The sequence below is a fragment of the Entelurus aequoreus genome, linkage group LG19 (genome assembly GCF_033978785.1).
Source record: "Entelurus aequoreus isolate RoL-2023_Sb linkage group LG19, RoL_Eaeq_v1.1, whole genome shotgun sequence".
In the NCBI taxonomy this organism is placed as follows: Eukaryota; Metazoa; Chordata; class Actinopteri; order Syngnathiformes; family Syngnathidae; genus Entelurus; species Entelurus aequoreus.
Genome location: NC_084749.1, coordinates 22,480,077 through 22,497,391, shown reverse-complemented (window position 1 = coordinate 22,497,391; position 17,315 = coordinate 22,480,077). Strand labels below are relative to the sequence as shown.

The 17,315-nt window shown below is 39.1% G+C and overlaps 1 protein-coding gene across 1 annotated transcript in view; it reads left to right on the top strand.

The window, feature by feature from the left end:
- Window positions 1–17,315, top strand: part of LOC133635196 (low-density lipoprotein receptor-related protein 8-like) — a 71,218-nt gene that overhangs the window by 8,419 nt on the left and 45,484 nt on the right. The window contains exons 3-4 of the mRNA XM_062028086.1: window positions 8,988–9,368; window positions 15,754–15,873. Of these exons, the coding sequence (XP_061884070.1) occupies window positions 8,988–9,368; window positions 15,754–15,873 (501 nt within the window). The remainder of the gene's footprint in view (window positions 1–8,987; window positions 9,369–15,753; window positions 15,874–17,315) is intronic.

The following is a 17,315-nucleotide window of genomic DNA, read 5'->3' as shown; positions in this document are numbered from 1 at the left end:
AGTGGTCAAATACAATTAAGGCAACAAGAGAAGTATCCTACACTTCTCTTTTGTAAAGTAAATCTGAACAGCCTATATGGGCATCTACATCAACTATATGATTTGCCTGAGAAGCTGGACAGGACAAAAAAAAAAAAAAAAAAATTGTTTTATTTTATTTTTTTAATTTGTGGCGGACATAATTCTTTCGTGGCGGGCCGCCACAAATAAATGAATGTGTGGGAAACACTGATCACGGTCTGCTTTTTGCATAGCAATGTGCGTTGGTTGTCAAGAGGGAAGGTGCTCAGCCGTTTTGCGGCTTGCCTGAACGAAATCCGGACTTTCCTTGAAATTAAAGGCATCGAGCATCCTGAGCTAGCCGAAACTGAGTTTTACTATTTCGTGGATATGACTGAACATCTGAACCAGCTCAACGTGAAAATGCAAAGCACTGGAAATACAGTGTTATCCCTTCAACACGCCGTGTTTGCTTTTGCAAACAAGCTGGAGCTCTTTATCATGGATCTTGAAACAGGTCGTTTACTACATTTTGAAAAACTGAGACAATTTAAAGATGCATGCACAGCAAGTGAGCCCACTCAAAACCTTGATCTCCACCAGCTAGCTGGCTTCACATCCAGTCTCCTACAGTCATTCAAAGCACGCTTTGGAGAATTTCGTGAGCACACCCGTCTTTTTAAGTTCATCACCGATCCAAACGAGTGTTCACTGAACACAGGCGACCTGAGTTACATTCCTGATGTCTCCCTCAGAGATTTTGAAGCAGAAGTGGCTGACCTGAAGGCCTCAGACATGTGGTTGAATAAGTTCAAGTCACTGAATGAAGATTTGGAAAGAATCGCACGACAGAAAGAGGAGTTGGCGAGCAAGCACATGTGGATACAAATAAAAAAAACTTAAACCCGAAGACCAGCTGATTATCAAAACTTGGAACGCGCTTCCTGTCACATACGACACACTGAAGCGTGTGAGTATGGCTGTATTGACCATGTTTGGATCTACGTATTCATGTGAGCAGTCATTTTCACATCTTAAAAACATCAAGTCCAACCTACGATCTCGTTTAACGGATGAAAGCCTCAACGCCTGCATGAAGCTTAACCTCACTAAGTACCAACCAGACTACAAAGCCATCAGCAATTCCGTGCAGCACCAGAAGTCACATTAATGGTGAGTATTATAACAACATTATTTAAAAGAATACATTTAGAGGCTTATTATACTCACATTTAGTTGAATTCAGTCTTAAAATATATTATATGGCTCTCACAGAAATACATTTCCAAATATTTTGCTTTCATGGCTCTTTGAGTCACAAAGGTTCCCGACCCCTGCTTTAGATGGCAGTAAAAACACATACTCAGACCTCAATGTCAAATTAATGTAATTTTTTAATGATTTATAACTAATAATAGTAATAAATGATTATAATTATAAAAAGCAACCCCACCATTTTTGTTGGTGAATGAGAGACGATGAGAGATTATCATCACACTTCAACACATTGGTAGGGTTGGGTATCGAGTATCGAGTATCGATTGGAACCGGGGACTAACTTTCCGATTCTCCCGGAATCGTTCAAAAGTTTTAATTTCGATTCCTATTTTCGATACCCAGTCCGCCGACCGGAAAAAAATATGTCCGCCGAACCGGAAGAAGAAGCCGCTGAACACCAACGAAGAAGCGCCCACCGCCGGAAGTGTTAGCATAGCCGAGCGAGTCAGTCAAGCTCAAGCATGGATAGCGGGCGTCGGTGGTCGAAAGTGTGGCTTTACTTTACAAAAAAAAATGAAATAACCGCGAAATAACAGAGCTCCATGTCCATCAAGAAACGAGTGGAGAGAGAGCTGCAGATGTACCAGGACGTTCCACCGATACTTATGTCTGACGACCCTGCCTCATGGTGGTGGTCCGGTGGAACCAACAAAAGACTTATCCTTTGCTGTCATATCTCGCTTTCTCCTATTTATGCGTTCAAGCTTCTTCCACACCCAGCGAACGTGTATTTTCCACAGCAGGAGACACTATCTGTCCAGAACGCTCACGCATCCTGCCTGAGAAGGCGGATATGGTCATTTTCCTAAACAAGAACTGTCTCTGATTTTATACTGTACCTGCTGCTAATCTGGACTGGGTTTTGCAAGTTGTTTCTTATTGTTTATTTGCTTTTCTGCACCAGGTTAGCCCATCAGTGGGAGCACTGTAACATTTTTAAGTACCTGCAGCATCACATTTGTGTGTGTAAATGTGTTTTTATGAGGTTTCCTGCAGCATCATACATTTGTGTGTGTAAATGTGTTTTCATGAGGTTTCCTGCAGCATCATACACTTGTGTGTAAATGTGTTTTCATGAGGTTTCCTGCAGCATCATACACTCATGTGTAAATGTGTTTTCATGAGGTTTCCTGCAGCATCATACACTTATGTGTAAATGTGTTTTCATGAGGTTTTCAAAAATAAAGCTCTCTTGAGGAAAGTGTACCCCTGGGAAAATGTATTCATAATTTATAATATTTATATTCAAGTTCATAGATTTGATATTTATATTCTAGTTGAAAACAGCCCTGTGAGGAATTTATAGTAAAGTTCATAAAAAGTTAATAGAATTAAAATTGATGGAGAATGTCAGACTATTTCATTCAGAAAGACTGTAGGTTAGCTAGCTCATTTAAAATATCCTAAACTTTTTTTTACCCTGCCTCTTAAAAGAATCGGAACCGAGAATCGTCAGGAATCGGAATCGAAACAAAGAATCGGAATCGTTCGAATTCAAACGATACCCAACCCTACACATTGGTCATGTAAAGGCTGCTTTTTTGCTAGGTCAGCATGGCAAATGATAATCTGTTCTTAATTGTCTTACCTGGATTTAAAAAGGTTGAATAAAATGCATGTCAACTAGTAAATGTTTATATACTACATTACCCAGAAGGCTTAGCGCTGTAGACCGGAACAGGAAGTAGGTCTGAACTACGCGGGAAACGACAATTGTGCCGTTTCAGCAATAAAGAGTTGATATATTGTTACACGTTATTGTTCCTGCTTCGTCTACACAAGAAACAAACATAAGTTATGATGAGAAAGTTGACGTCAGGGAGATACATTTGGGGGTGGGGGGACAAAAAACAATGATGACCATACTGCTGCTGCAGCTGGCGCATACTGCATAAATAGTAATTTTATAATCGAATTGTAGCCCCTAAATAGTAATCACATTTTGGTGTTCCCAAAGATACCCACATCTACTAAAAACACACTTATTTGTACTGGACATTTATTATGATTTTTTTTGTACCCTTTTTACTATTTTTATTAAGGACATTCCTTATTTTATTTCTGTAAAAAAAATGTTTTGGATTGTTGTTTTTTTCTGTGTAGTTGTGTAGCCTTGATTGTATTTATGATTATTTAAATTTATTTTTACCTTTTTAATTTGTACAGCACTGTGGGACATTAGTGGCTTTAAAAAAAAAAGTGCTCCATAAATAAACCGACATTGAAATATTTTTATTCGTCTTAACAATTATATCTACTCTTTTGTACGGGTTTTCAGTTAGTTGAATTGTATTTTTAGCATGCAATATTTCACATGCTAATTAATGACAAAACAAGCTTCGGGCTATAAGAGCCCTTTGGGCCACACTTTGGACACCCACATTTGAATAGTTTGAATACCGTTCATAGGACTGCAATGATTAATCGATTAAATCAATTAGTCGGATGCTCTGATTCATCTTTTAATAGCGTAACTCTGTGGTTCTCAAACTTTTTTCACCAAGTACCACCTCATAAAAAAACTTGTCTCTCCAAGTAACACTATAATGACCAAAAGTAAAATACAGTAGCGTAGTAGGCCTAATTATTAATTAAAAACAAGGCAGAGTTTTTATTTAACAAGTATATTTCATATTTTTGGCCACTGCAACATTACACACAGTTTAAACCGTCAAACTGTTTTGAGTATAGGAACATTTTAAAAAAGTGATTCTTTGGTGTACCACTAGATGGAGCCCGCGTACCACTAGTGGCACATGTACCACAGTTTGAGAATCACTGGTGTAACTAATAAGAATTTATGAAATCCTGACTGCATGGGAACCCCGAAACTTTAAATATCCGGTGGTCGTTTCCGCATCGCCGCTATAATGGAGTGCACATTAGAGTGATGGTGGTTTATTTTATTCATTCATACACTTTAAAAGTGCAATTTTGAGTCTTTACGATGTGAACTATTTTCCCTGAAATACACATTGTAGGCTATAAAGGGTTTTATCCAATTCTCAATAAATCGAACTAATCAATAGATAGTTGATTACTAAAATTATCAATATCGGCAGCCTTAATAGTACTTATACCAGGGGTCGGCAACCTAAAATGTTGAAAGAGCCATATTGGACCAAAAATACAAAAAAGTAATCTGTCTGGAGCCGCAAAAAATTAAAAGACTTATATAAGTCTTATAAAGAAGACAACACATGATGTAAGTGGCTAATTAGCTATATTAGCCTACTATCAAAATGACTATGTGTCGCAGGCTGACGCAAATCTTTGTGGACAGAAATGTTGAAATGTAATATTTATTCTACACATTTTTACAACACTGGAAAACATTAGTAAAACTTCTCAGAGGGTGAGATAACTCCTGGAAATGAGTGTCTTTGAATGGCCTAAGGTACAGGAAACGGCAGGCTGTCTTCTTCTAATGGATTTATTACAATCTTTGCTGTTGTCTGGAACAACATACCATACCATACCAACTTTATTTATAAAGCCCTTTAAAAACAACCACAGTTGAAAAACAAAGGGCTGTACACCACAAAGAAATAAAGGCAAAGGACAGACTAAAAATACAATTTAAACAGAAGTAAAATACACATTAAAAAAGCAAATACAAAATTACCCTAAGAACAATTTTGTTAGATAAAAAGCAGTTAAAAAAGTTAAAAGTTAAAAACAGTTTAAAGTCTCAACCTGGGTTAAAAGCCAGTGAATAAAAATGGGTTTTAAGAAGGGTCTTAAAAATAGCCAAAGAAGGGGCCTGTCTCACATGGAGTGGAAGATCATTCCAGAGTTTGGGGCCCGCAACAGAGAAGGCTCTGTCCCCCCTGAGCTTACGCTTGGATTTGGGTACCTCCAGGATCAGCTGATCAGCTGACCTGAGGGACCGGGTGGGGGCATAGAGGTGGAGCAGCTCAGAGAGGTAAGGTGGGGCAAGACCATGTAAGGATTTAAAAACAAGTAAGATAATTTTAAAATGGACTCTAAAAGACACAGGCAGCCAGTGGAGGGAGGCTAAAACAGGAGTAATGTGCTCTCTTTTTCTTGTGTTTGTTAAAAGTCGGGCAGCTGCATTTTGGACCAGCTGCAGACGTGAGAGGGAGGACTGACTAATTCCAAAATATAAAGCGTTACAGTAATCCAGCCGAGATGTAATAAAGGCATGGATTACTATCTCAAACTGTTGCCTAGAAAGAAGGTTTTTAACCTTAGCCAGCTGACGTAAATAAAAAAAGCTGGCTTTCACCACTGTGCCAATCTGACGGTCCAATTTAAAATCACTGTCAATACGAAAACCCAGGTTGGTGATCATGGGCTTAACGTACAAAGCCAAGGGGCCAAAGTAAACAGGGGGAAGCTCACAGGTACCACTAGGTCCAAACACTATTACTTCTGTCTTCTTTTCATTGAAGTTTAAGAAGTTTAAGGCCATCCAAGCCTTGATGTCATCAAGACAAACAAGTAATGGCTGTATTGAAGAGGCATGATTTTTCTTTAACGGAAAATAAATTTGTGTGTCATCAGCGTAACAATGAAAACAAATACCATGCTTTCTTAGGATTGAGCCCAGGGGAAGTAAATAAATAGAAAAGAGCAGTGGTCCTAAAACTGAGCCCTGTGGGACCCCACATGTTAAGGGAGCAACAGAAGATTCAGAACCAGCAACATTTACAGAGAAGGTCCTGTTAGTCAAATATGACTTCAGCCATCTCAGGGCAGTACCACAGATGCCCACTTGATGTTGTAGGCGGCTAATTAAAATATTATGGTCCACCGTATCAAATGCTGCTGTTAGATCGAGTAAAACTAAAATCACATGATCACCTAAGTCTGTTGCTCGAAAGATGTCATTAAAAACCCTTACTAATGCTGACTCGGTACTATGGAGGGGTTTAAACCCAGACTGAAAGACTTCTAAAATATCAGAGTCCTCTAAAAAAGTGTTTAACTGGGTAAAAACAATCTTCTCCAAGATTTTTGAGAGAAAAGGCAGCTTAGAAATGGGTCTAAAATGGGCTAAAACTGAACTGTCCAGACCAGGTTTCTTTAAAAGCGGTTGAACCACGGCGTGTTTAAAACTGGTAGGAACCACACCAGAAAACAGACTGCTATTTAAAATGTTAAGAACAGGCTGCCCTATGCAAGAAAACACTTCTTTAAAAAATGTAGGAGGGACAGCATCATGGGGGGAACCTGAGGGCTTCATATGATTAGTTAACTCTTGTAACTGCCGCAGAGTCACTTGCTCAAACTGATTAAAAACAGCAGAGTAGTTAAACGGGACAGAAGGGTCAGAGGTCGGAACAGAGATGAGAGCCCTCGTTGTGGCAATCTTATCAATAAAATACTTTAAAAAGGCATTGCACAATTCAGAGGAGGGTTCCAAACATGTAGGCTGAGGGGCATTAAGAACAGAGTCAATGTTTTGAATAAAACACGAGGGTCAAGACTATTTGAGGCAATAATGTTTGCCAAATGTTCTCTTTTTGCCTCTTTTACTGTGCTCTGATATCGATGCCAACAGTCCTTTAAAATCTGGAGTGACACCTGAAGCTTGTCCTTCTTCCACCTGCGTTCAGCTTTGCGGCACTCACGTCTGATCGCACGGCTTCTCTCATTAAACCAGGGTTCTGATTTAGTTTTGGCCCTTTTGATTTTTAAAGGAGCCACTGAGTTCAAGACTGTGTCACAGGTGGAGTCAAACAATACATTGAGTTTCTCAGTGTCAGAAAAAACAGACTCTGTGCTAGAAAAAACAGAGTCAGAGGGTAAAAAAACCTGGTTAAAAGCAGTAATAAACTGACCAGCAGTGGAAGGGTTAAAAACTCGACAGAGACGCGCAGGAGCGCGCGCTCCAGCTGTCAAGCGGTTAAAACTGGCCTCAAATATGACAGGCATATGGTCTGAAAGCACATTGTCACAAATGTCCAAGTTAGACACAGGTAGACCATATGAAAGGACAAGATCAAGCGTGTGACCACGTCCGTATGTGGGGCCAGACACAAACTGTGTCAAATTAAAAGAGTCAATAAGGTTTAAAAAATCCTTCACCAGTGGTTTGTCGGGACAGCATACATGGATATTAAAATCTCCAACAATGAGGACACGATCATAGCGGGGCATAATTCCTGCTAAAAAGTCCGAAAAGTCATTGATGAAGTCCTTATTGTATTTGGGCGGGCGGTAAATGACAGCGCACATCACCGCGTCAGCGCGACACACCTCAAATAAAGTCAATTCAAAGCTGGCAAAAAATGACGAAGGAAAGCATTGCTTACATTTATAGTCATTTTTATAAAGTGTCGCCGTTCCTCCTCCACGGCCTGATGCACGAGGAGAGTTAACATAGCAACAGTCTGCCGGCAGAAGTTCGGAGAAAACGCTGGACTCACCGGTACCGAGCCACGTCTCCGTTATGCACATGAAGTCCAGACAGCGTGACTCGAAGAAATCCCTGAGTGGAAACGTTTTGTTCGCCACTGATCTGGCGTTTACCAGACCAATTCTGGCAGGAGATGAGGAGATGGTACACTAACAACTACAAAAAATGCAGCCAATATTACGTACAGATAATTTGTCATGACACATGCACATATAAATTAACATAAGTAAAGGAAATTAAATTAACTCAAATATACCCACAAACGAGGAATAATGATGCAATATGTACATACAGCTCGCCAATAGCATGTTAGCATCGATTAACTTGCAGCCATGCAGTGACCAAATATGCCTGATTAGCACTCCATAACAAGTCAATAATATCAACAAAGCTCACCTTTGTGCATTCACGCACAGTATAAAATGTTTGGTGGACAAAATGAGACAAAGAAGTGACGAAAAGCACGTCTTTCTGTGGCAGTGTCGGAGAAAGTTGTACGTGTAAACAAACTGTTGAGTCACAGTCAAGGGCCGCTGAAATTAGTAGGACAAAAAGGCGCTCGCTAAATACTGTCATCAGTGAAGCATAAACACAAACATATTAAACTGTGGGCTTTCTAACAATTAGGAAGGTTTGTGTCATGTTTGTCCTCCTACAGAAACCATATTACAACAAAAAATATATTTTCCCCCCATTTTTTTCCCATTTTCATACATTTTTGAAAAAGCTCCGTGGAGCCACCAGGGCGCCGCTCAAGATCCGCGACCCCCGACTTATACCAAAATTGTGCTCCAGCAGATGGTGCTGTCTTCTTTTACTGCTTGTATTGTATATCCTCTATAAACATTGATTTGGGAAATGAAAGTGTGTGAATAAACATTTTTTTTGTACATTTTATGGATTTTTAACTTTGTGAATTCTGCTTTGTCATGCAAATGTGTGTCAAGTTAGGGGCGGCGTGGCGAATTTGGTAGAGTGGCCGTGCCAGCAATCGGAGGGTTGCTGGTTACTGGGGTTCAATCCCCACCTTCTACCATCCTAGTCACGTCCGATGTGTCCTTGGGCAAGACACTTCACCCTTGCTCCTGATGGCTGCTGGTTAGCACCTTGCATGGCAGCTCCCGCCATCAGTGTGTGAATGTGTGTGTGAATGGGTGAATGTGGAAATACTGTCAAAGCGCTTTGAGTACCTTGATGGTAGAAAAGCGCTATACAAGTATAACCCATTTATCATTTATTTATAAGTTATTCTGGTCACGGCTTGTGTTAAAATTGGACTTTGTTTTTGTTAGGCCAAAGTGTATTCAAGTGTGACTTCCTTCAGGTCAGCCGTGGTGTAAGAAGGACGAGTTCTCCTGCCGCGGCAGCAGAAGATGCATCCCTTCCCGCTGGGCGTGTAACGGCGTGGACGACTGTGGCGACGGGAGCGACGAGGGTTCCTGTCCGAGCTGCCCCGCCGGCTTCATCTCCTGTGGCCGGGCCGACGGCTGCCTGCGGGCCAGCGCGCTGTGTGACGGCCGAGTGGACTGCAAAGACGGGCGGGACGAGCGCCGGGAGTTGTGTGTTTCGACACCGCCGCATCCTCAGAGCGCTTCTTCCTGTCCAGAGTCGGAGTTTGAGTGCGGTGACGGCCATTGCGTCCTCCACAGCTGGAGGTGCGACAACAAAGCTGACTGCGCCGACGGCAGCGACGAGGACGACTGTGGTAGGAAATCACATGCAACTACTTATTTTTAAACTGCACACAAATAAGTCACTGAGAGTTAACGACGGTTGGCCCTCGTTTATCGCCGTTAATTGATTCCGGGCATGACCGCGATAAATGGATTATAGTTCATTATTAATTAAAAATCAATATTTTCATAGCTTTTGCCTAAACAATTATGGTAACACTTTAGTATGGGGACCATATTCTAAGTCAGAACGACTTAATTTAGAGTTATTTGGACACTAGGGGAACATATAAGGGTTATGGTTGGGGTTAGGGTTAGGGTTACTAATAAGTAGAGATGTCCGATATCGGACTGCCGATATTATCGGCCGATAAATGCTTTAATAATAAATGTAATATCGGAAATTATCGGTATCTGTTTCAAAAAGTAAAACGTATGACTTTTTAAAACGCCGCTGTACGAAGTGGTACACGGACGCAGGGAGAAGTACAGAGCGGCAATAAATCTTAAAGGCACTGCCTTTGCGTGCCGGACCAGTCACATAATATCTACGGCTTTTCACACACACAAGTGAATGCCATGCATACTTGGTCAACAGCCATAAAGGTCATACTGAGGGTGACCGTATAAACAACTTTAACACTGTTACAAATATGCGCAACACTGTGAACCCACACCAAACAAGAATGACAAACACATTTCGGGAGAACATCCGCACCGTAACACAACATAAACACAACAGAACAAATACCCAGAAACCCTTGCAGCACTAACTCTTCCAGGACACTACCCCCACCCCCCAACTACCCCGCCCACCTCAACCTCCTCATGCTCTCTCAGGGAGACCATGTCCCAAATTCCAAGCTGCTGTTTTGAGGCATGTTAAAAAAAAAAAAAGCACTTTGTGACTTCAATAATAAATATGGCAGTGCCATGTTGGCATTTTTTTTCCATAACTTGAGTTGATTTATTTTGGAAAACCTTGCTACATTGTTTAATGCATCCAGCGAGGCATCACAACAAAATTAGGCATAATAAAGTGTTAATTCCACGACTGTATATATCGGTTAATATCGGAATCGATAATTAAGAGTTGGACAATATCGGAATATCGGATATTGGCAAAAAAGCCATTATCGGACATCTCTACTAATAAGCAATAATTCTGAGCTTATGGAGGGAAGACTCTTAGTTAATGGCTTACTGGTTGTATAATAAGGCCATGCAGAATAAGGCATTGATAAGTACTTCATAATGACTAATTAAGAGCCAAATGTTACTAATTTGCATGTTAAGTTACTAATTCATGGTGAATATGTTCCCCATACTAAAGTGTTACCAAAATTATTACACGATTCTAAATACATTTTTCAACATAAGAGCCCTCGGGACATGAAATAACAGCCTTTAGTCACCTTTTAATCCAGGGGTCGGCAACCCAAAATGTTGAAAGAGCCATATTGGACCAAAAATACAAAAAACGAATCCGTCTGGAGCCGCTAAAAGCCTTATGTAAGTGTTATAATGAAGGCAATACATTAAGTTAGTGTCTCAGAGGTTGAGATAACTCCTGGAAATTACTGGCGTAAAACTGCTAAAGGTATAGATGTGTGTGCCCAAGTTAAAGAAAAGGACCGGCTGTCTTCTTCTAATGGATTTATTACAATCTTTGCAAGCTGGGTAACGTTTGCTGTGGTCTGGAACAACATGACACGCAATGAGAAATGCAGCCAATATTACATACAGGTAATGTGTCATGAGACATGCAAATATAAATTAAATACACAGAGGGCATAAGTAAAGGAAATTAAATGAACTCAAATATACTTGCAAACAAGGCATAATGATGCAATATGTACACCCAGCTAGCCTAAATAGCATGGATTGTTAGCACTCCACGTAAGTCAATAACATCAACAAAGCACACCTTTGTGCATTCACGCACAGCATAAAACGTTTGGTGGACAAAATGAGACAAAGGAGTGGCATAAAACACGTCTTTCTGTGGCAGCGACGGAGAAAGTTGCACACGTAAACACGTGAGTTCAAGGACCGCCAAAATTAGTAGGACAAAATGACGCTGGCCAAATACTGTCATCAGTGAAGCATAAACACAAACATATTAAACAGTGGGATTTCTAACAATTAGGAAGGTTTGTTTTGTTTGTCCCCCTACAGAAACATTAATAAAACAACAAATATATTTTCCCCCCATCTTTTTCCCTTTTTGAAAAAGCCAGGGGAGCCAGAAGGACAGTGCTAAAGAGCCGCATGCGGCACGAGAGCCGCGGGTTGCTGACCCCCGTTTTAATCCAACATAGTAATGCTGCCTGAGGCTGAGCCAATCCGTGGCCACGATACTGAACAGCGCGCTTTAATTGGTTTGGTCTTCTCTTGTGGCCACAGTAGTATTTATATTTTTAGTTGATTCAGCCATTTTTAAGCTACAAATAGGGGAAATTTAGGACAAAAAAACCCTGTAAAATGTGCGACGTGGTGAAGCTGCAATATTTGAAGCGCGATGTGGCGAAGGATGACTGCACATGAAAAAATGAAATAAAAGCCCGACACTACATTTTTGTTGACATTCTGAACTATTATCCAACCACAGCGCATCACAAACTACTAAAGGAGAATGTATGTACTCAACTGCTGAGAGTACCAGGCAATTACAGTGTTTCCCATAAACTGCCAAGATACCTGTGGCGGTGGGGGCGTGGCTATGGGCGTGGTCACCATGACATCATCGAGTATTTTGCATAATTTATTACAATGATATGATTTTCTCTAAAAAGGCTCAAAAAATGTATACTTACTAATTAATAACAGTTTTGTTTTAAACGTCCATCCATCCATCCATTTTACAATATAATTACAACACTTTATGTACATATTTATATACAGATTTGAACAATAAGTTATTCACTAAAATATATTTATTAATTGTGGTTCTTACAAAAAATATATCTTATAAAATATAAAAGCTAAAATGGCTCTTAAAGGTCTGCCCCTTTAATTAGTGCATACTAAATAATTTAACTTTAGCCTACTACTACAACCATATTATTTACCAGCAACATAAAGTGAAACAGAGGCAGAGATGTCCTGCCACAGTCAGTAACAAATAAACAGAAAACAGTAGCGGTCAAATACAAATAAGGCAACAAGAGAAGTATCCTATACTTCTCTTTTGTAAAGTAAATCTGAACAGCCTATATGGGCATCTACATCCACTATATGATTTGCCTGAAAAGCTGGACAGGAGAAAAAAAAAAATATTTTTTTTATTTGTGGCGGACGTAATTCTTTCGTGGCGGGCCGCCACAAATAAATGAATGTGTGGAAAACACTGAATTATCCAACGTAAGACATGCATTTGGGGGCCGCTTTTTGTTTGTACAATCCATAAAATTATGTCTTTTAATATGTTATCACATTTAATTAAGATGTTTTTGCAGTTGCTGATTGGAACTTGTACTTTACAATATTCAACTTTTCTTGGAAAATTTTGCACATTAGCTGCAAGCTATAATTGTCAAAATGGTACGAAATACCTTTTTGAAATATGTCACACAGTGTGGTGAAACTGTAATAAATGTGTTTGACTTTTTGAATTACAACAACCGCAATAAATTAACTTTTCAAAGATATATTCAAATGTATTCATGTGTTTTAAAAAATATATTTGTAATTAATAGTGCTGTCAAGTGATACATTTTTTTTAAAATCCGATTGATCACACTTTGGAATTTGGATTAATCGCGATTGATCACAGTAAATTACTTTCTTACATAATTTAAATTAACCTAAAAGAATAAAAATGTTTTGACACAAATGCAATTTTATTGCCAGAATTTCATACACAAACATGCTTTACTTGAATGCACGTCATGTATTTGCTTAAAACTTGGTAACGGTTTTATCTAAAGTCAGTTAAGGCACACGTTTTAAGTGCGTTTAAGGCAGTGGTTCTCAAACTTTTTTTGTCATCCCCCACTTTGGACAAGGGGGAGTTTTCAAGCCCCACCTTCCCTCATCGCCCCAACAGAACGCTAATGCCAAGCTTAACATTTTCAAATTTATCGAACATCAAGTAACATCAAGTTTTATACATTCAAACTCAATAACATAAAATAAAATCAAGTTCAATAATAAATAAAATAACTGTGCAGCTGTGGTATAACTTGCATCAAGTTCAATATCAAATAAAATAACTTGCATCAATTCAATAATAAATAAAACAAAAGTGTTATAACTTGCATCAAGTTCAATAATAAATCAAAAAAAGGGTTATAACTTGCATCAAGTTCAATAATAAATCAAAAAAAGTGTTATAACTTGCATCAAGTTCAATAATAAATCAAATAAAAGTGTTATAACTTGCATCAAGTTCAATAATAAATCAAATAACTTGCATCAAGTTCAATAATAAATAAAACAAAAGTGTTATAACTTGCATCAAGTTAATAATAAATAAAACAAAAGTGTTATAACTTGCATCAAGTTCAATAATAAATAAAACAAAAGTGTTATAACTTGCATCAAGTTCAATAATAAATCAAAAAAAGTGTTATAACTTGCATCAAGTTCAATAATAAATCAAATAAAAGTGTTATAACTTGCATCAAGTTCAATAATAAATCAAATAACTTGCATCAAGTTCAATAATAAATGAAAATAAAAGTGCCACTTTGCAATCTTTGCCAAAAAAAGGAGGACATGGCAAGTGAACATGAGTTTTACAGTACTCCAGCATTAGTGGCTGCAATGAGCCTGTTTTGCACTGCACAGCTTTTCAAATCGGGGTTGCAGGCTTGACACTGCCACTGTTAAAACCTCATTGAATTCGGGGCTGAGCTGCCTTGACGCGAGTGTTTCCCGGTGAATGACACATTGTGTCCAATGCGCATTTGGCGCAACCCTCTTTATTGGAGCCTGCAGCCCGTTTCTTGACTTTGCCATGCACGCCATCAGAGCAAAAGCCCACACAGTTTTCCCATTTAAGGTCGTGTTCTTTGAGGAAACTGTCCATTATCTTGAACAGCTCATCAGCAGTGGCTCTATTTTTTATGTATTTGCAAAACAGCAAATCCTCGCACAGTGACTCGCCATTCACAAAGCTTCCGCTTAGCCCCGCCCCCATTAGTTACTGTTGCTGTCTGTCAAACTTTCGCTCCTACCTAGAAATGTAAAGCATACAGGAAAAATAAGTAATTTACATTTATCTATATAGCGGATTTCACAGACAGAATCACAAAGTGATTTCCAGTGTGTATAGAAAATGAAAGCATAGTAAAAAAAAAATCAAAGAATATAATAATAAAAAAATAAAAATAATAAAAGTGAAATTTCCTCCCGTTCCTCGCGCCCCACCTGTCATGTCTCTATTCCCCACCAGTGGGGCGCGCCCCACACTTTGAGAAACGCTGGTTTAAGGTAAGAGAGCATGTGTCAAAATAAATAGCGTGATTAATCTGCATTGGTACATGATTAATTCAATATTTTTGTGATTACTCACATAGTAATAAGTGTATTAAAGAAAATGTAGCAATTTATAGGCACATATACTCAGGGCCGCTGCGCCGTGCGTAGGGCCCCGCAATCCGTGGGGATGGTGGGTCTGTTTTAGGGTAAATAAAAGCGCATGTAAAATGACAACAGCAAACAGATTCCTAGCCTCCTCCTGCTCTTTCACTGATAAATATATAATGGAAAATTTCTCCAGACAGCACTGTGGCGTTAGCGCCCGCTCGGCTTGTAAACATTCGTACTAGGAATGAAAGATATGTAGATTCATGTTTTAATTATGTAGAATTTGTTATTTTGCACACAAAAAAAATATTATTGAACAATTAATTTCCAATGTATTCATTTTAGTACAAAACATTCATCAAATTAAAATCAATTTTGATTACCAAAGTTTGACTTTTTTTTTTTTTAATGGGTGGGCCTCAAAAATGCTGCTCAGGGCCCCATGGCTTCCCAAGGGGGCCTCTGCATTTCCTGCAGACAAGCTTGCCATTTTAACATGTAAAAGAGCCAGCAGAGGGCGCTACAGTCATGGTGCAATTGGCAGTTTGACACTTTCATAGGAATAGTGGTTAAGTGTTGTTAAGAACTGATTCTAATACTTTGATTCTACATTTAGGTAATTAAAACCTGATGATTTCTCTTATTTAATAGCTTTTTGGGCTTTTCCTTACAATAATCAAAGCATCAGAAGAGAAATCGAAGAGAAAATAACCTTTTATACTCACGGTTATTTAACATTGGTCAACATTTATTAAAGGAAAGTTTAAAAAAAAAACTGTAGTGTAGAAGTCAAATGTTTTTATTTTTAGCAGCTCTTATCTGTGCTTCTGCCAGGAAGTGCTTCCTGGAATGTAACCGGTGCTGATGTCATGTTTGTCCCTGCAGAGCAGAACGAGTGTCTGGTCAATAATGGAGGCTGTTCTCATCGCTGTGTGGACACAAGGATGGGCTTTCACTGTGAATGTCCTGACCACACGAGGCTTGTTGGGAATAATCACTGTGAAGGTGAGTTGTCAACGCATACTTTACTTAGTTGATACTGTTCAAACTCAACACTTCACATTGCTTTAGTAAAGGAAGTCATAGGCGGAATGGCAGTTCTCCATCACTGCCAGATTTACTGAACTTCCGTTCCCAACTTTACGCAACTATTTTCAAAATATAGGCGTCCACAATTAATATGACAAATATGATGGGGAGGGGAAAAAAATACATGAATTATACACTCCATGGCTGAACCTTGAAGGAGAATTGACACACCGCTGTCGTGACGTGAACAAGCAAAACCGAGGGCGAAGGATTAAGACGAGCGTTTGAGGATTTTAGCCTTAGTCTTGGGATACCTGACTGACTAATTACCACACTGAACCAAACATAAGCCTACCCTAAATATAAGCTGACTGCATGGTGTACATGTAGAAAACATCCATTTTCTATACAGCTCATCCTGTGCACTAAACAATAAACACAGATGACAAATTATATCGCTCGTATTTGTATTGAAGACTTTAGTTGGCAAACACGGTAAGAAGCGTAATGGGACGGGCGAAGGACTTCCAGCATATCCTGGTCATGTTGGTTTTTTTGGTTCTTGCCTTCTTTATCAAAATGCTTGCTACTTTCTTTAGCCCCATGGTGGATTGTTTTGCAGTCGTATTCGATTTTAAAAATTAAAGCACAGTCACACACGTATGGAAATTCTTGTTTGGTTCCACGGCCCAACGGACCAGTTTATTCCGTGCAATATTTGGCTGTACAATATACAAGGCTGGGTACAAAAACCAGGGCATTATTTTAGCAACAATTATGGTTGAAAACCAAATCTTGAGTGCTGATTACATTTTAACAGAAGTCTAGATGGGACCATGTTACAGCAGAAAGTACCCAGATATTACAGTAGGAAGGGGGATTAATATGGCCCCGTTCGTCGCGGTTTACCCGATACATGAAACGTGACAAATTGGGTGCGTATACTATCAACTTTAGCCGCCAGATAGCAGTAGTGTTAAATACCTTAAAATTAGTTTTGTGGCAATTCCAAGTTTATCCACAGTGTCATTGCTATGTAGAGAGCCACTTTCCTTCATTTTCAGCAGACTGCATTGCAAATGATTAATCTTCCCCAAATGCGAGATACCCCCACGGATGGGGTCGTATGAATCCCTTCTACTGTAACGGTAAATTTGCAAGTACATTACAGGCCAAAAGTTTGGACACACCTTCTCATTCAATGTGTTTTCTTTATTTTCATGACTATTTACATTGTATATTGTCACTGAAGACATCTACACTATCAATGAACACATGTGGAGTTATGTACTTAACAAAAAAATTTGAAATAACTGAAAACATGTTTTATATTCTACATAGTTTCTTCAAAATAGCCACCCTTTGCTCTGATTACTGCTTTGCACACTCTTGGCATTCTCTCCATGAGCTTCAAGCAA